This window comes from Sinohyriopsis cumingii, chromosome 7, assembly GCF_028554795.1.
Source record: "Sinohyriopsis cumingii isolate HCF-2022 chromosome 7, ASM2855479v2, whole genome shotgun sequence".
NCBI lineage: Eukaryota > Metazoa > Mollusca > Bivalvia > Unionida > Unionidae > Sinohyriopsis > Sinohyriopsis cumingii.
The window spans coordinates 92,548,634-92,574,349 of record NC_142967.1 but is presented as its reverse complement, the minus strand read 5'-3'; the positions used below and the strand labels follow the sequence as shown (position 1 = coordinate 92,574,349).

At 36.5% G+C, this 25,716-nt stretch overlaps 1 protein-coding gene across 3 annotated transcripts in view; it reads left to right on the top strand.

Moving 5' to 3' along the window:
• LOC149795716 (uncharacterized) overlaps positions 1 to 25,716 on the top strand; it is a 143,679-nt gene that overhangs the window by 31,739 nt on the left and 86,224 nt on the right. For all 3 annotated transcript variants that reach the window (XM_089965610.1, XM_089965609.1, XM_089965608.1), the window contains exon 3: positions 14,785 to 14,849. In XM_089965610.1, coding sequence (XP_089821736.1) covers positions 14,785 to 14,849 — 65 coding nt within the window. The remainder of the gene's footprint in view (positions 1 to 14,784; positions 14,850 to 25,716) is intronic.

Here is a 25,716-nt window from a genome sequence, read left to right as displayed (position 1 = left end):
AATTGATGGCCGTTGTCCATTGTTTGTCCATTAGCACAAGCTTTTTGCTGTAGCTCCTCCTAAACTAGACCACTCCCTTAAAAAATTGCAAGCCAGTTTATAACATGGGGTCAGGCGTGAATCCCAATTTTTTAACTGGAAAATGCCATGAACACTGATCATGATTTGTTGAAGATAGAGAAAATTGTGATCAAAATAGGTAACTGAAACCTATAATAAATCACTTCTGTTTTCTTCAAAATATGGTGGTACATACCTGGAAATTTGAATCAAAATCATGAAAGTCTCAGCATCTAATAAGAAGTCATATTTTATTCAGTTAAATAAATGCCAATTAAAAATTCTTGTTTTACCATATATGATCGCATATAAGCCCGTTCACGTATAGGCCGACCCCCCAAACTGAACAGGTATAAACACTTAAAAGTGCATGACCCGCGTATAAGTTGACCCACAACTTCGAGACATCTCAAGATGCACGAGGTAAGTTCTAAATGTGTTTATTTAAGCAAACTTTCATTTCATAAAATTACATGTATACTTAAGTAATTTATTTAATTTTCTGTTTTCTTATTGTTTCTGCGTAATTTATATTTGTGTATAATCTGATCGAATGATGACAAGACTTTAGCAATCACGAATTGCTGTAACACTACCTCTCCCTTTTGACTCGATTATTTTTTGTTTATGCATTATTGCTTTGGACATTTTATATCAGTGCACCGGTAACTACGTTTTTACTTTACTTTGAAATTGTAAATACCTAACTCATTAAAATGTAATCCCAGTATGACAACACAACGAACGATGATATGGTTCGATTCAATGCTCGCAATTAGGCTACTGTACATATTTATATAATGACACCACCGCATGTACATAGTAGGTTTGATTACGCGCTGAATTAAGTACATCCCATGGAGACAAATCATGGGCATCATTGCGCTAAACTTTAATGATATCACCAAAATACAATAATGAAGTTTCAGAAATAATGCTTCAAAAATTATGCTAATACTGCAAAAGCTGAGTTGTAGTTTGCTTTGATGTAAGTGACCTTACACCGTACCTGTCAACTTTCAGGCCAGAAGGGGGAAAAATGCTCCCGATTTTTGGGGTCGCTCTACGCCTACCTCCCAATTTCATATCTTTTAATTTTTGCAAAGAACTCCCGATTATTACGTTGTCTTCGATTTTCATTTTTTCTAAGCAAGAGAAGTCCTACTTGTTCTGTTGTATCACCTGTGAATTATTGTTGTGACAAAATAATTACTTTACTAGAAAGAATTCGCTTCTTCACTAAATAGAATGTTAAGTTTAAACAGTATTCACATAAATTAATGATTTTTTTAATTCTACAGAAATAAAAAAATAAACCAGAACAAAAAAAATAGTCCACAGTTAATTTCGATCCAAGAGTGATCACTATGAATGCTGTAACTCCATATGCTATAGCACCATTCCCACAAAAACTAATTCAGAATACATGTTTTATAGTAAAGAATACTAAATGCTTTACGGGTTGATAATAAGGGAATAAGGTCGGATATATGAGGAGAAAATAGTTGCCACATATGCGATATACCATTAGACTGCCTATTTAGGTACCTTTAATTCAACAAAACTGGGAATCCTTTATTTGCCAATCAGTTGCTAGTGCTTGTGTAACACATTAGTGCAGAATATGGTTTCTTTGAATTACGATGGAGGGCCAATCGTTTTCACAAAATAGTTGCATCAGTAAGGATTAACTTTTAATTAGTCACGCTGGTTTTCTTGCTTGTTTATCTAAGACTAATTTTTAGCTCTTGTGCACTTTGACCACAGCTGACCAGATTATGAAAATAGGACATGTCACAAGGAGAAATGTCTAGTCTTTTTGCGAATTTTACTCATATTGGATTGGGAAGATTTATCAATATTTAGTGAAAACAAGGATTTAAAAATGCCACGAGAAACTTCCTGATTTTAAGTCCCAATCTCTGTCTTTTTTATTCAGTCTCCCTACTTGGCTTTTGAAAAGTTCATAAGTATGCCTTACATTCTGTTTTGCAAAACTACGGTAATCATGCTAATATTATGGAATAAAAGGCAGTTACACATCAATGTACTGGTATAGTTGCCTGTCAAAATTCCCTCTTAACACAATTCAGTTTCGGGGTTTTAATGATTAACTGGCCTCTACTGCTGTCACAGAACGAAAGACAAATTTGCTGACTATCAACATAGGAGATGCGGAAACATCAAGCTTTCCATTGTGTGTAAAGTTATGATGTTTGTTCAGCCAAAATACAAAACTAAAATTGATTGATGTTGATCTATATGAGAATTTTAGCCTTTATTGTTACCACTCTTTGTGAACATGTAAATTATGCTGGTTATGTGCCTTGTACAATGAAACGTGCGTACCTTTTAAAGAATATTACCTCAGTTTGTAGGATTGCTTATATCTTTAAAAATGAGTAACTCGTGAGCACGTGATTCAACGTAAATGAAACAGCTATTAAGGACTGTTATCTGGAAAAATGCAATCTGATTGAAACTATGAATAAAGCATAATCTGCATTTAATATGTTTGGGAATAAATAAGGTTTTAAGTGACACTATGCAGGCTTTGCTCTGTGGAAGTACTGTACATTATAGTTCAGCCTGGTCTCCTGGGTAAACTCAACTGGCTCGTGAATTATGAAGTCTGTATTTACCTTTATTTAATTTTGTGTTGGTTAGTTTAGTTAGTTTTGCCCGTCACCCCTGCCAGGGTATAGGCTGCCCACAGAAGATCGCCAGAGGCTCCTGTCCTGTGCCATCCCTTCAAGCTGACTCCAGGTGTGACCCATCTTAGTGATGTCCGCCTCAGGGTCGCATTGCCGGGTGTTTCTTGGTCGTCCCCTTCTCCGCTTACCTTGAGGGTTCCATTTCAATGCCTGTCTGGTAATGTTGGTTGGCTGCTTACATAGGGTGTGTCTTATCCAACCCCACCTTCTCTTCTTGATCTTGTTCTCTTCCAGAAGCTGGGAGGTTCTCTGTCACAGGTTGGAGTTGCTGATGGTGTCTGGCCAGAAGACCTGGAGAATTCTTCTTAGGCAGCTGTTGATGAAGGTCTGAACTCTCTTTACAGTCAACTTGGTGGTTCTCCAGGTCTCTGCTCCATACAGTAGGACTGACTTCACGTTGGAGTTGAACAGTCTGATCTTAGCAGTTAAGGAAATTTCTTTGGAGCTCCAGATGTTCTTGAGCTGTATGAAAGCTGCTCTTGCCTTTCCGATCCTTGCCTTGACATCTGCGTCTGTACCACCCTGCTGGTTGATAATGTAGCCCAGGTATGTGAAGGACTCTACCTCTTCCAGGGGACTTCCCTGCAGTGTGACTGGGTTGTTACAGGCATAATTGATCTTGAGGATCTTGGTTTTGTCTTTGTGTATGTTGAGGCCAACCTGTGCTGACATGGCTGCCAGTACGTTGGTCTTGTCCTGCATTTGCTGCTGACTATAGGACAAGAGTGCTAGGTCATCGGCAAAGTCCAGGTCCTCAGGTTGATTCCACAGTGTCCACTGGATCCCATTTCTCTGCCCATTGGTGGACATCTTCATAATCCAGTTGATGGTGAGAATGAAGAAACAGTGACAGCAAGCAGCCTTGCCTCACGCTAGTCTGCACTAGGAAGCTGTGTGCTGTCCTGCATGAATGACTCTGCAGGACATTCCATTGTAAGTGTTCTTGATGAGGTTCACCAGCTTGGTTGGGATGCCGTAGTGGCAAAGAAGTTTCCAGAGTGTCTCTCGGTCCACGCTGCCGGAAGCCCGCTTGCTCATCTCGTAACTGTGGGTCAATGGCCTCCTTCATCCTCTCCAAAAGGACCCTGTTGAAGACTTTCCCTGGTACTGATAAGTGTGTGATTCGTCTGTAGTTGGAGCAGTTGCTGAGGTCGCCTTTCTTTGGGATCTTGATGAGGTGTCCCTCCTTCCAGTCAGTATTTCTTCTTCCTCCCAGATCTTCTCAAAGAGGTGGTATAGCGTTTCCACTGAAGCATCTAAGTCTGCTCTGAGGGCTTCTGCTGGGATGCCATCAGGTCCAGCTGCCTTGCCGTTCTTCAGCTGGGTGATGGCTTTCCTGATCTCGTCTCTGGTGGGATTGTCACAGCTTATGGGGAGATCTGTGTTGGCTGGGTGGATTTCTGGGGGATTTAGTGGGGCTGGCCTGTTCAACAGTGCTTCAAAATGTTCTGTCCATCTCTTAATTTGGTGTTCTGTACTTGCTATGGTCTTTCCCTGCTTGTCCTTTATGGGTCTCTGTTTTGCTGTACTTGCCAGACAGCTTTTGGTGATGTCGTACAGCTTCATGTTTCCACTTGTCGCTTCTTCTGCCTCTGCTGCCATTCCTTCAACATAGTTTTTCTTGTCTATCTTGATGCTTCTTTTCACTTCTCTGTGGGCATCAGTGTACTCTTTTTATACCTTTACTTTTTTAGTTCTTGTCCTACTGCTATTTACTGTTGCTTTTTTCTGTTTACGCTCCTGGATTTTGTGCAATGTTTCGGCTGAAATCCATTCTTTCTGCTGGTGCTTCATGGGGCCTAGTACTTCTTGGCATGTTGATTTTATTGCCTCTCTAACTTTTTGCCATCTGTTGTTTGCAATGTCTTCCTCATCTTCAAGAAGCTCTTGTAGCACATGGTACTTGTTGTTAAGCGTCAGTCTGTATTCTTCTTTAATTTTTGCATCTTTCAACAGGCTGATATTATACTTTGTTTTCTTCTCTTTTATGCCCATCCAGTTCTTCTTCAGCTAAAGCTTCAGCCTTGCGACAACTAAGTGGTGGTCAGATGCCACATCTGTTCCCCTCTTGACCCTCACATCTTGCATGGATCTTCTGAACATCTCAGCTATGCAGATGTGGTCAATCTGATTTTCTGTCACATGATCTGGTAATATCCATGTGTTCTTGTGGATTCTCTTGTGGGGAAAGATGGTACCCCCAATGACCAGGTTGTTCAGTGCACAAAAGTCTGCAAATCTCTCTCCATTTTCATTCGTCTCACCCAGGCTGTGTATCCCCATGGCTTGTTCATACCCTGTGTTGAATTTCGTGTTGGAGAGATCAGAAAATATGCACATGCAAAATAATAACAAAATCAATCATAGTACATTATAACAGTTTAATAATTGTTGGATCACCAAAAGTTTTTTTTTTTACATGCCTATGTCTCGTGACAAGGAAAAAATATTTTTTCATGTCCCAAGATTTACAGCCATTACAGTAGTCAACAAAAAGACCTAAAAACTGTCAAGTTTAGAACTTGGCCCGCAGATAAGCCAACCCCCTTTCTTCCAGGCCTTTATTTTTTTCTAAATTGAGAGTATATATGGTTGATGTTATACTGGTAAATCTCATACCAACAAAAAAGGAACACCTGGATGTTATACTGGTGTATCTCATACCAATAAAAAACAGGAACACCTGGATGTTACACTGGTGTATCTCATACCAACAAAAAAGGAACACCTGGAAGTTATACTGGTATATCTCATACCGACAAAAAAAGGAACACCTGGATGTTATACTGGTGTACCTCATACCAACAAAAAAAGGAACACCTGAATGTTAGACTGGCGTATCTCATACCAACAAAAAAGGAACACCTGGATGTTATGCTGGTATAACTCATACCGACAAAAAAAGGAACACCTGGATGTTACACTGGTGTATCTCATACCAACAAAAAGGAATATCTGAATGTTATACTGGTGTATCTCATAGGGACAAAAAAAGAAACAATGGATGTTACACTGGTGTATCTCATACCAACAAAAAAGGAACACCTTGATGTTATGCTGGTATATCTCATACTGACAAAAAAAGGAACACCTGGATGTTACACTGGTGTTCATACCAACAGAAAAGAAACATCTGAATGTTATACTGGTGTATCTCATAGCGACAGAAAAAGAAACAATGGATGTTATACTGTTGTATCTCATACAGACAAAAAAGGAACACCTGGATGTTACACTGGTGTATCTCATGCCAACAATAAAGGAACATCTGAATGTTATACTGGTGTATCTCATACCAACAAAAAGGAACACTGGAAATTATACTGGTGTATCTCATACAGACAAAAAAGGAACACCAGGATGTTATACTGGTATATCTTCTATTGAAATGGTGCTAAAGTGTAATCCTTTAAAGACATGTTTATTATGATGTCAAGTTACACAGTTACACATTTTAGAATGCTTAGATAACTCGTGAATCCTCTTATAATGTGAGGGAAGGTGTGAATCCCATTTTGTTCTATAAAAACTACCCCTAAATAGGCCCTTACTTGATGAAAGTGAATAAAATCCTGATCATCATTGCTAAATTAAGCCTTGACATGTGGCTAACTTTGTCATCAGAAACAGCGTTTGGTGCCCAGAAATTTAAATCAGCATCATGACAATCTGGACTTTAATAAGAATTCACATATTTTTAAAATTTTGTCAATACATTGTACATAACTATACAATGAAATATTGATGAATTAAACTTTTTGTAATTCCTACTGGTAACACTTTAAGAAATAAATACTAATTAAATAAGTCTTGACAAGTGAAATTTTTGTTTCAGTTTTATCTTTTAATTCGGTTTCAGAGAAATCAACATAAATACCATATTTGAAACATGAAATGTGTCATTTTGACCATCACAGCAATGCCTGCGAGCATTTCTATAAGATTCTAATTAGGCATTGACTGTTGATCTCCAAAATCGTGTTTGTTGAATCATTACCATCAGTTACAAGTACACCTCTTATTATCATGTTATTTACGTCTTTTGCATGAAATCAAGTAAAGGGATAAAAAAATCTTATCTGCATTAGAGTTGGTGATCAATCAACTTGTTTCAAGTGACCTACTGAAATCTATTTTAAAAAATATCTCAAAATGAAATGATTAAAGTTTATAAAATTAATAAACGGATTTTTATCCTACTTCAGGATAGCAAGGGAACCAAGTGAACGGTGGTCTTCGGTGTGTGGAAAGCTTTGTTTCACAAATAGAGTTAATTGTTGAGAAAGGTGTTGTAAAGGTTGCAGTGAATGTTAAATAATAATGATTATTTATACAGAAAAGTGAACAACTTCACTGGAACCTATTTACTGATGGTTATTCCCAGTAAGATTATAGAACGAGTATCCAGCCATTTTATTTGCCCTTCTCCCCATTCGCACTATCGATATCCATCCTTTTCATAAAATTTTTAGAGGACCCTCAGTAACTCGTACGCTTGCCTATGTGTGTGTGTTTTTAGACCCCATCGCGGGTGATTTATTTAGGGTATAGGTGTATGAGGATTTTCTGTTAATATTCCTCAATACTTATGGTACTGTGTCCAGTCACATTTTGATGTTACTGTACTTGTTTGCTATGCATTGTACTAATTCTGAATTAGACTGGATATCATTTATTTTCTTTCAAGCAATGTTATTACTGCAATTTCTTTAATATATGTATTTTTAATTCTTTTAAAGGGGTATTTAGTGGTACTCATGTCCATCAATCAGTTCATCGGTCCATCATTCAGTTTATCTATTAATTTGTCATCCATTAGTTGATAAGTAATTCATTATTTGTCTGTCAGTTTATTCTCATTGCATCAGTTTATCTGTCAGTTCACCATCTATCCATCAAGCTTTTATCAGTAAATTATCATCAATCCATTCATTAGTTTATCTGTCATTTCATCATCAAATCATTTTCTGCAAAGTCACACAAATATGTGTTTCAGTGCCTCATAAGAACAACAACCTTCCATCAAATGTAGATCAGTATGACCTATATTTCAAGCTTTGTTGTCTTTGGTTAAATTGGGTGAGGTGGCATTACATTAATATTCTTTGATTACATAGTTAGTTTACCCTGTTGAATAGAAGAATGATTTACATTACTGAATAATTTCTACATTTTGATATCATTTTTCAGGGGAGTGTAATTGGTTGTACTGATAGTGTTGTTTATGCATGATAATTTCGTTGATTATAAAACTGAGAACAAACCCAGAACATTTAGCCTAGTAGCTCTAGGTTGTATAATTTAGGAACACAATAATAATTTTGGCATATGGCTACCAATGCTTTATGTCATTAGTCAGGGTTTTATCTTTGGTTAATGTTGATTAAAGAGCTTGTGGTGGGAATAACTGCTTCTAGCTAGATATGAGAGAAATAGCTGAAAACCACACAGCAAAAATAGACCATAATGCAACCATTGAAGTCCAGGATTTGGTATCTGCCATATTGTTTTTGGGATAATTGGTCTAGCAAAGTGCTGATTAATGACAGTGTATGGTTTTTAAAAAAGTGTCATTAGAACCTAAATACGAACTAAATGAATAAATTCACAGACTTCTTTTGTAGTGTATTTAAATTATAAATGGAATAATACTTGGTGAATACCATGTGAAATTTGTATATTGCACGTTTGATTTCTACCTCTACTGGTCATTGACCAAAAGAGCTTATGGGATGATCTATTATCCATTATTTGTCACAAGTATGTTAACACATTAACCCCTGGAGGTTTTTGTCGTTTTCATCTGAAATTCAAGTAGGGAACACATTTTGAAAGCTATTTCTGAATACATCGTAAAACACCAACTTCCAGATGATCTTCCAATAACATAATACCTAGTTGTGTTAAAAAAATCAGTTCTCATTGGCTATTTGGCTCGCGCATGAGCAGAAGCATAAAAGTTTTTTTTTTTTTATAAAAAATTCTTAACGGAGCCATTATTTTTGTATCAAGACCACTCTTTATTCCAAATGCCGATCTTATCCTACTTCTTGCAAAGGTTCATACCAGTGTGCCTTAGATCTGAGACCAAAAAGTCTAAAATCTGAACACAAAATCAGATTCTGACAACAGGCGAATTTTGAGTAGGAAAAAATCATGTCCAAAAAATAAGGTTTTTCTCTCTGTATTTGTAGTGCAACTTGAAATTCCAGATTATTTGGTATGATTGTAGAGCTACATCTGTCTACCTTTCTTTAATACCACCCACTTGAGTGTATCATACATGACATTGACGCTGCAGAGCTCGGCAGTAGGCTACTACCTCCTGCCACTTAAGCTCGTCACAAGGGCTTAATGTGTTAACACTGTAGGATTGCCATGAAACTTGACACACATTCATCCCATGGTTTATGATGGTCCTGAATGAAAAGTGTTCTGTCAGTTTGGGTCACCATACACTGGGTCACATTGTTCAGGGAAGCCATACAAGTACACCACGTTTTAAGTGGGGTCCATGTTGTACTGTGTCACATTGTTCGTGTTAACCCATGTTGTATGAGACTCAGTGTTTAGGGGAGCCATAAAAGTGGACCATGTTATAAGTAGCGTCATCTTGTATCATGTTACATGTGGGTCCTTGCTGTACCAGGTCACATTGTTCATGGGAGCCCATGTTATTTATTCGAGAGTCCTTGCTGTTGTTTAGGGGAACCATACATGTGGACCATGTTGTAAGTGGTCATGGTATACTGTGTTACAGTAAATGAGCAGCAATAGAAAAATGCTGAAAATGCTTGCTTGTCCTGGGCAACCAGCTTAGAAAATTAATACACTTGATCAGTAGATTTTTCTGGTTACTTGGATACTTAGTGGATTGGCCCCAAAGATTGCTGTAATGAAAATAAGGAAAAGTGTGCAGTTTAATACATATTAGCAAAAAAAAAAGATAATCCAACAGTTTCCTTTTTTTTAAAAAACTTTCTTTTTGCCAGTGAATGTTCTAGTAGCCCTAATGCATTTATCTGAACATTTTTGTGTATCTGATATTTTTAATGCTGTGTGTAAACTGTCAATGAACTGCAAACCTTCCATGTGGGATTTTGTTTTGATCTTTAATAGACCATATAGAATGCAACAAGAATTGTGATTGGTTTGGTTATTGAAATTTCCCATGGTCCTCTGGCTAAAGTTAGCCAGTAGAAGCAACTGTCAGATGCTCTGCAGTGATTTCCTGTTTCAACTAACGAGGAAGCATAATATTAGATCATAGCCGTTAGGTATGCTGAACAACAGATGTGTGGTTTCTTTTTTTCAATTTTAATGCAGCTTTAATAATTTGAGTCCTATTGCTATGATGTCTGCATTGTCATAGTTTATAGTGATGCGTGGGGTGCCATGCTGCTGACATTTAGCATCGTGTTCCACCCAGTCACATTATCGTGACACTAGGTCAACCAGTCCCACCCAGTCACATTATCATACTAGGTCAACCAGTCCTAACACTAACCCATTAATGCTGAATGCCAAGTGAGTCAGCTGCTAATGCCATTTCTGGAGTTTAAATCTGCCACCTCCTGCATGCAAGGTGGATGATCTAATCACTTAGGCCATCTGAGCGCATATGTTGATGTCATGACAAAAAGCAAGACTGTTTGAGTCTTGTTTCTTTAAGGGTTTACCTTGAGAGACCGGTAGTATGCAGTGTGATTGCATATCGTTAAATGTCAAAACATGTGAGGATTAATGTGGCTTCATGTAGGGAACAATCACCTATCACACTTAACTTTGGAATTTTATGGAGTGAATTCAGGCACTCTACTGTAGGTACTAAGAGCAACAATTTAATAATCAAATATTCGCTGACAGAAGATGTCTAGAATTCCAGTATATTTTTTAAAATAATAATTTCATTTGCTCAGTTGGGCTTTCACATTAGGAAACTTGGTTTTCCGGCTTAAAGTTTCGTTGTCCTAGGCTCCCTGGCAAAGAATTTTGTACCTGAGATGAGGGATGGTGCTACACTTGGTTACAGTGTAGGGAGGAGCCTGTGTATACCTGCACTTGCGTAAAATAAAGTGTGACTTTTTTATTTATTTCAGTGTTCCCATCTATGTGTTATGTTGGTCTGCTCATCCAGCTATCAGTTGTTTCAGTTAAATTTCAGGTCCTGGAGGGGACTTTAGGGATTTGGGGTTGGGAAAGACTGATAGGGTGCACAAAAATTGAAAAAAGTGGATATTTTTCTGGGCTTCCATTGCTAGTTCAAAGATAAACATTACTTTTTTAACTGCTTTTGCAACAGTGGAGTAAAGACTGAATTTTGCAAATTATATGTTGGATGTCTTTACAATATTTCCTCTGTACATATACGTACATATTCATATGGAAGTGTGGTTTTATTTAAAACAGGTTGCTTCTCTTGGTTAAGTACACTAGGTTACAGAGGATGTAATTGGAAGGAGGTGAACTTAAGTGGGATGTTTTGGTTGCTGTTCATTGAACCAACATCTGCAATATTCATCAAAGTGTTTTCAAGTACTAAGTCTTCTAAACCTTGTAACATCTTGGCAGAACTTTCTCAAAATTTCACTTTAATCTATTTATCTGACAGTTGGGTTTATCCACATATTTAATCTGTAACAGTCTCTATTTTCTTAACTAGACTTTATATATATTTGTCATATTTTTATAAGATCATTTTCATAACACAGGTGTTAATATGTTTTTTGGCGGGTGCGAGGGGGCAGATTTTATGAGAAGAGTGTTTTTTAAGTAAATGTGAGGAAGTATATGACTAGGGTGGGGTACTCCCAATATTGTATTTAAACTATTATAAAAGTCCCACCCAGGCTCTGTCTTGTTGGAAGTTAAATTTAGTGAAAGATAGATGTAATGCTCCTAGCCCCCAGTTAACAATGCCAATGGTTAGATGGTTAAATATACCAAATGAGGTTAAAATTCAATGAATAACAATTTAATAACAATTCAGTAATCAAATGACCAGAGTTTCCAATTACACTTCTTCCGCTTGACCCTTTAATAAGCCTTTTGCATCACTTGATTAGCAGTGTAATATTGATTTCCATCTGTCCTTGTATTTCTACTCATCTGTTGTATCCTTTCTCCATCTTATAGACCGCTTCAGTGGCCTAGTGGTTAGAGCGTCTGCCTCGGATGCAGGAGGTCGAGGGTTCAATCCCTGACCGAGTCATACCAAAGACTTACAGAAATGGTACTAACAGCTGCCTCTCTTGGCGCTCAGCATTAAGAGGTTAGTGTTAGGACTAGTTGGCTTGGTGTCAAGATAATGTGACTGGGTGAGACATCATGCTACATGTCTGCAGCATGATGCCCTAGTGCTAGATATCACTATAAACTGTCCCACTGCAGAAATCTTAGCAATATAATTGACAAATTGTTAAAGCTGCATTAAAAATCTAAATCACACACACACTCACACACTCTGTTATTTCTCCCAATTCTTTCTCTTCCTCTCTAAACTTTCTCCACATTCCTTCTCCTCCTCCTCGACTTTCTCTGAACTCCTCCTCCTCCTCCTCCACTTTCTCCCCCATGTCTAGACTTCCGTCAACTTCGACTGTCTCAGCTACAGTCTCAATTTTCTCTCCAGCTCTTGAAGACTTGGGACCCATTGGAAGCAGAACTTCTCTGTCCCCTAATAAACTTTCTGTGAAAACACAATGACGGTACAATCTTTTTCCCTACCCTTATCATCCCACACTACACACCCTATCAGCAGATCACGGCTATTAAATTTCTTCGGTCACACATTCATTCACATCGAGATACCCATATATGTTACTTGTATGGTAAAACAAATGTCATAATACAGCACGGTATCAATTACTTCTTATACATACATCAGTAAATTGCATCACATCAGTACATATTCGTATTCCCATTATAATAAACAATATCAAAATAATTAGATGCATTTCTTTACCTTACACTCATACAAAGTACACAAATATTCAAATATCCATGCTCTGATATATGCATATGTCCATAGTAACTAATCTTACATACTTAACCATTTTCCACATTCACAATTCAAGCATGTGTAAATTTTAACATAACGTATTAATAAATGCACTGGTTTACTATGAAGTAACCTAATAGTGAATTACAAAATTAATTCTGACCTGAAGCTAACAATCTGCATAATTCTGCCTTTCATCTAATAATTCTCTATGTAAGGCTCAAGCCCATTTCTCAAATACGCATGTAAATGAACACTACAAAGGTAATTCTGCATACTAAATGATCCTAGTAATTAAGTGTACATACTACACATAATTACAATTATGATGCCTTATTATTTTGCAAAAATCGAGCAAATAACTTACTGACCTTTTTGAAGCCTTGTCTTTCCTTAGACTCTACCTCTAAGTTCTGCTGCCAGATTATGAGTGGCTTCATTCTCAGAGTAAATCCTATTGATCTGCAATCCTTTCAGGCAAATACTGAATTAATCTTGTGAGCTCGAGAGATCTCATTTTGGTCTGAATTGTAATCATGCCCTCTATCTCAAGTTTTGATTGGGTATGGCTGTGGACCAGTCCAATCAAACTTAGCGGACAATGTCCCTCTTGCTGTCTATCAATGTGGGAATAGATAAGAACATGCCTTGTCCACCCCGTGGACTTCCTTTTGATCCTTGAACAAACCTTTAACATATATGTGTAATAATGGCAATCCTTTGTTAAGTGATGTGACTGTCGCCTTTGCCAACTCAAGTTTCTGTTCTCTTGCTGGTCATGTTAACCTTGTGTAAGAGTTCTACACTAACCCCGTGACAGTGTTTAGAGATCAAACACAAGGCCGCAGTAATATTTCCAAGATGGGTAGATTATAGCTTATACATGACGTTATAGCTGTGCTTAGCAAATGTGATAGTAAACATCATTTAATATAATTCAGCAGATGTGAATGATAAATGTTTGATTAATAAAGATAAAACTTTAAGTTGTTCATTTTCATTTTTAGCACGTCATGTAATACAATGATGTCATAGAACTACATGTCATTGAAGCGACATGATTGAATACGAAAACTGCATGTCCCCCATTGTACCACCTTGAGAAGTGAAGTTGATAAAATGCTTTTAATAAATGGATAATCAATAAAGGCATCTGATTGGTCAGTTGCAAAAAGTGACTATGAGCTATTTTATATGGTGGTTGGTTGAGGAACCAGTTACTTACATGATCTTGTGAATATTAATTGATTCCTCTACTCTTAGTAAACTGTGATTTTCATTCATTCTCTATTTTTAAGGTTTCCTTAAATTGAACAGGGATTCATGCAGTTGCACATCTTCAAGAAAACACAGCATATTATATTATTCAGTGGAATAAATTTTATGTTTAATAAATACAGAATGATCGACTTTACATTGATAAATCACACTACTGCTGTTCTACCTTTTAGGAAGCCAACATATTCTTCACTGATCAAGGTGGTGTCCTGTTATGTAGAGGATACTGTGTTAAAAATAAACTATTTTGATGTTGGGTAAGGTTACTTCTGATCATTTGTGGTCTCTGGGTCCTGAAAGGTACTGGCAAGGTCTCTAATCTGGGGGTGGCCTCTTGACAGGGGCCTGACATGGTCTTTGACAAGGAGGTAGTCTCTTGAGTGGGGTCTGAAAAGGTACTGCCAATTTCTCTAATCAGGGTTGTGGGTGATCTGAGAGGGCCTGACAAGGTGTTGACATTGTCTCTGATCAGGAGGTAGTCTCTTGAGTGGAGTGTGAAGATGAGATGCCATGGTCTCTGATCACAGAGTGGTCTCGTAAGTGAGGTCTGAAGAAGTTTTAGCAAGGCTTCTGATAAGTGGGTAGTCTCTTGAGTGTGGTCCAAAGTTATGTTGCCATGACCTCTGCTCATAGGGTGATCTCATGGTAATTTAAATACAGTAACCTTTAATTTGCTATTTTCTTCATAAAAGTGTATTGGGCTTCAATTCATTTGTATTTAATTCATTGCAGGTGATGAAGATGAACAAGACCAAACTGATCAAAGTGATGACGAGGCCTTTACGTCAGAGCAACAGGTAAATTGACAGATGTATGAAGGTAGTTCACTTTTGTTAAATCAACACTTACTGTGCTGCTCAAAATGACATGGTCATTTCATTATGATGTCATTAATATGACATAACCTTTTATATAGGTGTATTGTATCGCTATGAACTCTGGGATAGATTGGACATAAAATGATGTCATTGTGACTTTTGTCTTGTAATAATAAAAAAGTAAAATGCTTATACAATATTAATAATTACAGTAACTTTCCTTTGAAAGGTAATTCAAAAAGTGCATGAACAGTGTACAAGATGACGGATGAGTAATTTACAACCTTCCATCCAACCAACCAGTGATCTCATTAATTCTGCCAGAAAGGAAATATTATTTCACTAACAAACCCTTTCTTTGAGAATTTTCAACTGTGCAAATTTAATGGAATTTTTTTTAATATACTCATTCAGTTTGTATCACCTAGCGATGCAACATTAAGAGTGAAAAAAAATCACCTTAGTTTCAGAACTGGGGGTTCAGACTGAGTAAACAACAGACCTTGGTATCAGAACTGGAGTAAAGTAAAATTTGGGGGTGTCTGATGGACAAATGCAATTAAAGGGAAACTGCTGATTCAGCTGTTATTTTTTAGACAATTAGTGACAATACTTTAAACTCTCTTTTGTATGCAATGACCTTTATTTGGAAATAAGATAGGCATCTGCAGATGAATGATGATAAAACTGAGGCCATTCTGATCACAACACAAAGACTTTATCATTCACATCCTTTACCTCAAACAATAAATATCAGCAGCACCAACATTAAATTCACACAATCAGTACGAAACCTAGGTGTTACTCTGGACAGTACTCTCACATTGCACCAACATGTCATGAACATATGCAAGGCTGCATATCTTGAGCTGAGATGCATCAGCTCAATTCGCAAATATCTTTCAGTTGATGCCACTAAAACACTTGTGTGTTCATTAGTACTTTCAAGACTGGACTATTGTAACTCAATTCTGTCTGGTTCTTCTCAATATCTACTCCAGAAACTTCAAAAAGTTCAAAACACAGCTGTTTGGATCATACTTAGAGTACCATGATCAGAGCACACCGCCCGCTGCTCTGTACCCTACACTGGGTATCCTTTCGATCCAGAATCAAACACAAAATTTGTTCTCTGTGCTACGTTTCACTGTCGGACTCTAGTCCAACATACCTATCCGACCTCACCCATGTGTACACACCAGCAAGATACTTACGCTCCTCTTCTGAAAGTCGTATACTCATTATTCCCACTATGAAAACAAGTCATATGGACAGCGTTCTTTTGCATACCAGGTCCCAGTAATGTGGAATGAATTGCCCACTGAACTTAGACACAAAGACACAGTGATCACATTCAAGAGGGCTCTCAGGACTCACTTATTTCAACTCCAAGAACAAACTTGAAGACCTAATAATGTTTCCTACCTTAAATATTCTCAGCATGTTTTTTAATGTTTTCTAATTTCATGGTGTTTGTTTTTGTAATCATATCATTATGTTTTTTATCTTATAGGTGTTGTCTAATGTTATAAAGCACTTAGAGCTTCTAAAGATTAGGCGCTATACAAAGTCCTCATTATTATTATTATTATCTAAGAGCAGCACAAGAAAATGTGCACCAACATGTCCATTTTTTTATTTCTTGGACCCATAGCTACATTAAAATGTACATTAAAAAAAATTACCTTGACAATTCACAAGTTGTCATACATAAAAATCAATGGCAGAGAAAATCTATAAAATAAAAATGTCTCGTACTTTTTGTTGTATATTATGTGTCACTTTAAGACCATTATATCTGGTAAGTTACATTCCTACTTGCTCCAAGTCTTGCAGTTAAAATTAATGAAGAGTTGCATGTTATCAGTGCATCCCATCCCTTACATGTGGCATCATTCTAGAACAATCTAGCCAGCTTTTAATATACAAGAATTGCATTTCAGACAAAATTGATGCAGGACACTAGTCACAAATTGTGATCAGAAGTAGAAGGTTGTTCTTTTTCTTTTTTTTAAAAAAAATGTTCAATATGAAGAAAAATTGCAGAAAATAGGGATCTACAAGCTTATAATATGTCAAACTGAGAAGCAGCACGAAAAGTTAATTGCTTATTCTAATTTCTGAAATATTTTGCAAGCTATGAAATCACCACAAATCCATCTAACTGTTGAAAAAGTGATTTAGACAGATAACACTGCTCCAGTGACCTAAGTACATGTAGTTAGAGCATGGAAGAGAACAGTCACAAGTTCAAACCCCAGCTGGGTGATATCAAAGACTTGTAAAAATGGTACTACCTCACTAGGTGCTCAGCATGTGTTAGGACTGGTCAGCCTGGTGTGAGGATAATTGGATTTTGTGGAACATGATCCTCCATGTTTGTGTTATGGTGTCCCAGTCCTAGATATCACTATAAAGTGCCATACTGCAGACGTTGTAGCGATATGACTGAATTTTTTTAAAGCAATTTTAAAAGTCCAAATCGCGCACACACACAGGCACGCACGCACACACACACACACACACACACACACACACACACACACACACACACACACACACACACACACACACACACACACACACACACACACACACACACACACACACACACACACACACACACACACATTAAGACAGATCATTTGGTCAATCATCATGGAAAGTTTAGCAAGCCAGCAAAAGAGAAAGATGAAGAATACTGAAAATAAGTTGCCCTCTTTCACAGGATAAAGAAATATTAGCTGCAAAAATATATCGTTATTAATCCATAGATTTATAGATTTATGAACGACAAATAAGAAAATGGGCTTTTCTTGTTATTGCTACACCTTCTAAATGGAAAGTCGTGTAGGAAATATCTTTACTCCTGTCATGGATGGCTATATCAAAATGAGATTTTCACCAGTAGACTTCTTACGGTAGCTAGTTGGTCTTGAATGAAAATGGAACTGGTCATAGATCCACTATGGCTGCTATGACTGTCTTACAAATCTTTTTGTCACTACTTCCTTTGAATGGATGATTTTTATGACATGCGGTTTTCACTTGTTCCAAAATGCAAATGGTGCCAGTCTACATCTGATATGCCACAGTGACTGATATGCTATAGTGACAACTATCTTAAAAATCTTATTGATGCTACTCCCCCTGAATCATTATGACTTGGGTTTTCACCAAAGGCTTCTGATGATGTCTATTTTGTCCTAATTGAAAAAACTATGCCAGTCTGACATTTAGTAGCAGCTAATTTGAAAATTTTTTTATCACTGAAGAATATCCTAGATGGCTTCAAAACTCAGCATTTAAAAGGAAGGAATGGTCTTATCTTGAATTTCTGGAAATGCTTTTGCTTAATAGACACTCTTTCCCTTTGAGGTACTCTTGGATTATATTACCTTGCTGGTAAGAATTTCATCATTAAAATTAGTCCCCCCCCCCCAAACTATGTTTTGAGAATAATAAGCTGTTATGTGATTCACAGGCCATTTTCCAGACATCATCATTAAATACCAGAATCTCAAGCCATTACTTCACAGCCAATAATGAATTTAGATCAGACACTGAAAGCCATTTCCATGTTATTATTTGATATCATTGTAATATAACAAATTTATAAAATGTTAAAACTAGCTTCACTTAGAAGGGCTGAGCTGTAGGTAAGCATAGGTAGCCACTTGTGTGAGTACACATGGTTGTCAGAATTTATATGGGAAGTTCTGACATTTATGTCAGCCTGACATGCTTGTAATATGCCCTGTATATGAAGTTCCGAAAAAGTTATGTTGATAAGATACTGACATTCTTCAGCAATGATGGTGCATGACATGTATAAGCACCATGCACAACATGTTAAATTGGTCTTCATATCAATCAGACTGTGACCTAGTTCCACATATCATTATCAGAACACATACGTATCATCCTGAAGTAGCCTTCATCTCAATCACAGTGTGACCCAGTTCCATATATCATATCAGATATCAGAATCTTTATAATCTGTACTGTCTTTGTAGGCATCGTTAGTGGAGATAACACAACAAATATTGAAGGCTTTTTTGTATAATTTCCTCAATGTTGGCTTTATTATGTGACTCAGTCCCATTTGTCTGTGTAATGTTACAGAATCTTTACCATCTTTTCACAAGTCGAGTCATTGCAAAATCGTTTAATAATTTGAAGTAGCATGAATACAGTACGATGTCCTACATCATGAGTATGCGGAATACCTTGGGTTTTATTATGTAGGGCAGGTTATGAATTCACCTTGTTGCGATAAATAGAATTTGATGTCATTTGCCCACCAGACTTGGTTTGTACCACTATATTGCTTTCGGACAAACAGATTGTACGCAATTGATGCGTATGCTGAACTATGGATTAAACTCTGTGAACTGTGTTGATCTGCCCACTTTGTGTACAAAATAACACTCAAAAATATTTTAAAAAACAGATTTAGTAGATAAAGCAAATAAAGACTTGTTTTTTAGATTAGTGATCTGTCGGCTTATAACATGCAAGTTGTATTGTTCGGTCTAATGAAAACATAAAAAACCCATTTAATAGTAGTTTAAATATATTAATTTGCATCAACATGATAGCTTTTGGTCAAATTAAGATGTTTGCTTTGCAAAATGTTATAATCTTTATTTTCTTGTTTATTCTCATTCAAATAAACTGATATATTTTGCAATTTTCCTGTTTGTCTCTCTTTTCTTGCATTAGTTTTGTTTCTTTTGATCATTTGTTCGCTCTTACATTCATTTTATTCTTACGTGTACTCTTACTAACATGTATACACCTACCTTTTCCCATTTAATTCATTCACTTTTACTGGCCAAATTATATGCACTCACCTGTTTGTTCAGTCTTTTCATTGTGCATTCCTCATAACTATAGACTGAATGTTGAAATCAACAACTAAATGAATGTTATTATTAATGACAGTCTCAATACTAATTATTTAGAAGAAAACAATGATCATAAAAAAACTTAAGGCATGTGGTTATAATTAAATTGATATAGCTGTGTAGGAGATATTTTGAAGATTAATTCTGCTTAGAAACTTTTATTGCATTAACCGTTTCATACAGTAAAAAGATTTACGTCAAAATTGGCGTGAAATGTTAAGTCAGTAAACAAATTCTGTGTATTAAGAAGAAAATAAGTCATTAACAAATGATGTTAACGAATCCATGTAGATGATTACTTTTTTATGTTCCTCAGGATTTGCTGTATTTAGATGTTTTTGCTATAAATATTGAGGCATGCACGTAAGTTGACAGTGGTTCTGAGAGTTATTTGTAACTTTGTTCCAGAAATAATTTACCATTAGTTTATGACGAACACTATTAATTTTTTTGATTTTATAAATAATCCAAGATATTAGAGAAAGTAAATATTAAGATAAACCTGCCCATCTTGATAAAAATTCTCTAGCTTGATTTCATTTAAAAGATTTCAGTTGATAAATTAGCTAGATAACCATTTCCTCCCTCCCCCATCCCCCCTTCCTGCAAACCTACACTTGATGTCTGACACTTATCCTGTAAGAAGTACACTACACTCCAGTGTAGTGACCATTTTTGCACAGATTACAGGAAAGAAGCCTAAATTACTGAAATAATATAAATTTTCATTGATTTCCATTTTTATGGAGATGACATTACACTCTTAGTTGTATAACATAATGACTTCCTTTTAAGTTGTAATGTAATATCAACCCAGAACATTGTCTTTAATTAACTCTACATACTGAAACTTAGGCACCATCATGAAAATGTTGTTATTGTTGCTATTCCTTATGAATGCGTGGTCATTGCATAGCATTGCCTAATTTCTAACCTGCCCTACTGGCTTTGTCTCAGCCTGTTCCAGCTGTTGGTCGAAGGGTTTGAGGAAATCAGAGCTGCTCAGACAAAATAACCTACCAAGATAAATAGCTAGAATTTTGGTGTGATAGGCTGTTTTCATTAAACATTTCTTACAGTGTGGGCAGAACTTGCTTTGACTTGAATGCCACCATCTTGAAAAACATGGTTGAGTTTAGAAAAGTTTTTCATTATAATTTTGTTACCAAGTTCTGTGAAATGATGCAGTGCACTATAATAGCAGCTTTCTGTCAAAGCTGTTTCATGACTGAGTGTCTCTGATTTTCAAACAGTTTGACCAGTTGTTTCAGTCAGTTGAGATTTAAAGCTAATGCAGGAAAAACCAAAGTTATTCCAAATGCCTGATATATAGTGGTGAGATTGCTATATTGTCATTAGCATTGACTTGAGGCCCATCCATCATCAACAAACATCACAGTCTTCAACCCCTTTGCCATCTTTGGATTAATGGGTTATTTTTTGAAAACTACTGAAGAAATATACCATGAAGGGTAACCCATAATTTGTTCAGCTTTGGCATTATCTAGTGATAAGTCCCCTATGTCATTATCAAATGTTGAAGTTAAAATCCCTCTGGTCCATAATTCATATTAATGCAAGAGAATGTAGACAAAATTGTAGCCTTAATTTATATGATAACATCACTTGGCCTCCAGTAGCATAATAATCATGGCAACAGCTCAGCAGCAGGTCTCCTCAAGAATCATTAAAGTGCCTTAGATTGTGGTACAGCTTTTGTTATTTAATAGTCATTTTTGTTACCAACTATACTTACTTAAAAATGGAGTCAAACTAAAAGCAAAAATGATCCTGATCTGCTACAGCATAATGTGCATGCATATCAGGGTCTGTGTTGTTTGCTCTGTTGATTACTCTTTGCAAACTGCATAGATCTGCCAGAACATCATGCAACTGCAGATCTGGGTCTGTGCAGTTTTGCTGTTAAACTCTACTTATAAGCGAATACATATGGTAATATGCCCCATATATCATTATCAATGCTCCATACATCATTGTCAATCGTCAAATTAGGCAGATTCTATCTGAAAGACTCAGTAACTGATACTGGTAGAAGGATCAAATCTTTCTTAGTAAAAAGTCTCAGCTGTTACTGTTTTTTTTCTGTTCATTATGTCCCTAGCACCTTGGAGTGTTTCATCATTTCTGTTCACAAAGGCTTGTGTGATCTAGGTGGCAGTGATAAACATTCCAGTCTCCTTGACCAGTGTATTGTTGGCAGAGAATAGACATGGATCTACCCTAGACTGTTGCCATACCAACATACCAAAAGTCAGAAATCTTAAAATTTGCACAGAACCCCATACAGTAATACCTCGAACATTCACGAGGTTAGGTTCCAGAACCAGTCACAGATCAGGAGGAATCGCGAATGTTTGGTACGAGTCACTAAAAATGCTAATAAATGCTTATTTCTAGGGTTTAAACCCTAAATATGACCCAAATCATGCTCCCAAAGCACTTTATTTCATTTAAAAGTTAGCTTAATACATTACCCTTAAAAAGAGAAATAAATGGTTGACGTAAAAATAGAGTACAGTATCGCCTAATGGGTATTTGCCACACTAGCGCATTTACAGTACGGTACATGTATACTAATATTACCCCTATACCAATTCATTGGCTGCCGTTTTCTTTTGCACTCACAGTAAGGTAAAACCAATTAACGAATGATACTGTAAACTTAATGACTGACGTTTTCTTTGTCATTGTTAGGAAGGTAAACTAGGTAAACTTCATATGTCACAGAAGTCATATAATGAAGGTACAATTCAATAAAATAAAGAAAACATGTATGTAGAGGGTACCAATGAAAATTTCGGAATCTGTGAATTCGCGAATCCAGAAACGCGAATGCACGAGGTATTACTGTATTTAAAAATAATAATAAACATAAGTGTGGCTGCTCATGCAAATTTTAACTCATAAACCCCTGAGGAAAACACCTCAGCTTTCCCCTACAGCATACACACAAGAGGGATCATCTAGAGCAGTGTTAGCCTTACTTGTGCCTGTATCCCTGAGACTCACTGACAAAACTTTGTTGATCTTTTACAGAGGAGGCTACTTGAGATAAATTAGTTACCTTTTGCTTTTTATTCCTTCAATTAAGCTGAAATTTTACACAGATGTTCTCAGTCGAATTATGTACATAATGGTATAAATATCATGCAACATGCAAAAATAAAATTTGGGTCTAACGGTAAAAATAAATGATTTACTTAATCATTAATAATAATCCATAAAATCCACTATGAACTCTCACTGAATAATTCAGCTTCAACATATGAAATAATTCTCTTCTATGTAGACAGAAATTCCACTTGTCATGTTTCTTGCAACCTTTAAGCTCATGTGAAAACTGCAAATAGGCATTTTTCTTGCCGTTTACATACCTTTCTTCCTTAGAATCCTCCACTGAACATTTAAAAACTAACAAAATACTTTGAACAAACTTGGAATTATGTAGACTCATGCTGACTAAATTAATTTTCCCAAACATTTATTTACCAATTCTTAAAAAGATCTAGAATTCTCCATCAGAGTCCCAGTGGATGATTCTGTCATTTTGCATCATTTTCAAATCTACATAATTCCACTATTTCTGGTGCTATCGAAATTAAACTTTTTTCCCTTTGTGCTGCAGTGTTTCTTGTATCTATATAAGCTAAATTTGATGGGTTAATCTAGGTGTATAATGTAGAAATGGCTTGAAATCATTCAATTGTTTGTGCTGTTTTGAATCATCATGCGGGATACAGGCATAGACTAATACTGCCACCCGGTGTACGTGCAAGGTAAACTGTACCATGTTATCGTGGTACTTGGTAGACGAGGGAGGTAAAGTATGATGCTTTATTATGGCAACAGGGGTTAATGGGTTAATTTTGCAACATTTCATTACATATGCAAAACTGCATGCATGTTTTGTTCCGAGTTGGCAGAAACAAATTAGTTTGATATGGTGTAGCATATGACGAGGCCGTCAAGGCTGTATGTATTCATGTGCCATATGAAATGAGTTGTTATCCTCCCAGCTCAGTAAAATGAAAAAAGTAGGGTCACAGACTAAAAGTTGAAATATTGTTTCCACTCAATAAGTGGAGTTCTCCATCATTTGCAGTTACCCAGCTTTGTGGATGGCTTGCATTTGGGGTAAGGAAGAACGTGATTTTGAGCTACAAAGCTCAAAAGTCAAGGTCACTAACTGGGAAAGAATACGGTTTTAGCACAATAGCTTGAGATCTCCATTATCTGTGGTTACAAACCTTTGTGGATGGCTAGTTTTGCTTCATCAGTGGTTATTAACCTTTGTGGATGGCTTGTTTTCCTTCATCCATGGTTATTAACCTTTGTGGATGGCTTGTTTTCCTTCATCCATGGTTATTAACCTTTGTGGATGGCTTGTTTTCCTTCATCTTTGGATATTAACCTTTTTGGATGGCTTGTTTTCATTCATCTGTGGTTATTAACCTTTATGGATGGCTTGCACTTTCATTAAAGGAAGAGGCCTATTGATTTTGGGGTTAAAAAGGTCAAGGTTTCTGACTGAAAGAAAAATGGTTTTCATAAAATAGCATTAATTTCTTCATAATCAGCTACTAGCAAATATTGTGGATGACTTACACTCTGAGTAAGAAAGAAGCCTTTTCAATTTTTGGGTCTAAAAGTTAAATGGTTACGGTCATCATCTATAAGGAAAAAGCTTTCCTGTACAATTACTTGAGTTCTCCTCCAACATCTGTGTGGCTGGCTAGTACTTGGTTTAAGGAAGGAGTCTTTCATATTTGAGGTCAAAGGACAAGGTCACTGACTTGAAGAAGACAAAATGTTCTTTTGCACAACTTGGGTTCTCCATTATCTACAGTTTCTAGATTTTATGGATGGCTGCAATTTGCTGTACAGAATAAGCTTATTTATTTTGGAGTAAAAAGCCAAGGTCACAGTAACTGAAGGAAGAATAGTGGATTCTGCATAACAATTTTAGTAATGTACTGTTAATACAGGGCAGGTGAATAATGTTCCACTCACTGTTCTCATGTTTTCAAAAGATTGAGAGAGTTTCTCTGCCACAGCTCTTCCCCTAGCCCCTTCATTTCTATGATAGAATTAGATGTGTGTGTGTGTGTGTGTGTGTGATTTGGATTTTTAGCGTAACTTTAACAATTTTCTAGTCATATCACTACGATGTCTGCAGTGTGGCAGTTGATAGTGATATCTAGCAGACATTTAGCATCATGTCCCACCCAGGCACATTATCCTGACACCAGGCCGACCAGTCCTAACACTATCCTATTAATGCTGAGCATCAGCGAGGCAGCTGTTAGTACCATTTTTTATGAGTCTTTGGTATGACTCAGCCAGGGTTAGAACCCACAACCTCCTGCATCTGAGGCAGATGCTCTAACCACTAGGCCACTGGAGCGGTCAACTAGATAGGTAGATGAAAGTTTGTATGGGAAAGCATGATGCTCTGTATGTCTTTCAGCTGTCATCATGTTTATCATTGGATGTATTGAAATATATTATTATAGAAGATAGAAACTTGAACAGATTTGGAATAGTTCATTGTGTGAGTGTCCTCATGTTTGTTGAAAAAAATGGTAAAGAAATGTCTGATATAATTATCTGTACCCTTAGTTTGTAAGTATAGGTAATTCTGGTAAAGTTATTGTATCATACACAAATTGTATGGCTGATTTTCTTGTACTTAACACTTAACCATATTTAATCTTTCAGTTCCAGTTTCAACATACTTTATTGTCTAAGTTTTGGCACAGCTTTTGCCTCTTGGGCCATACTGGTGGGACTTGCCTTTGGAAAACGTTATTTGATTCCACCCTGAAATTAAAATGAGCTATACAATCTAAGGAATACAACTCAGATTTGACAAACACATTTTCAAGAATTGTGTAAATTGCACACAGTAGGATATT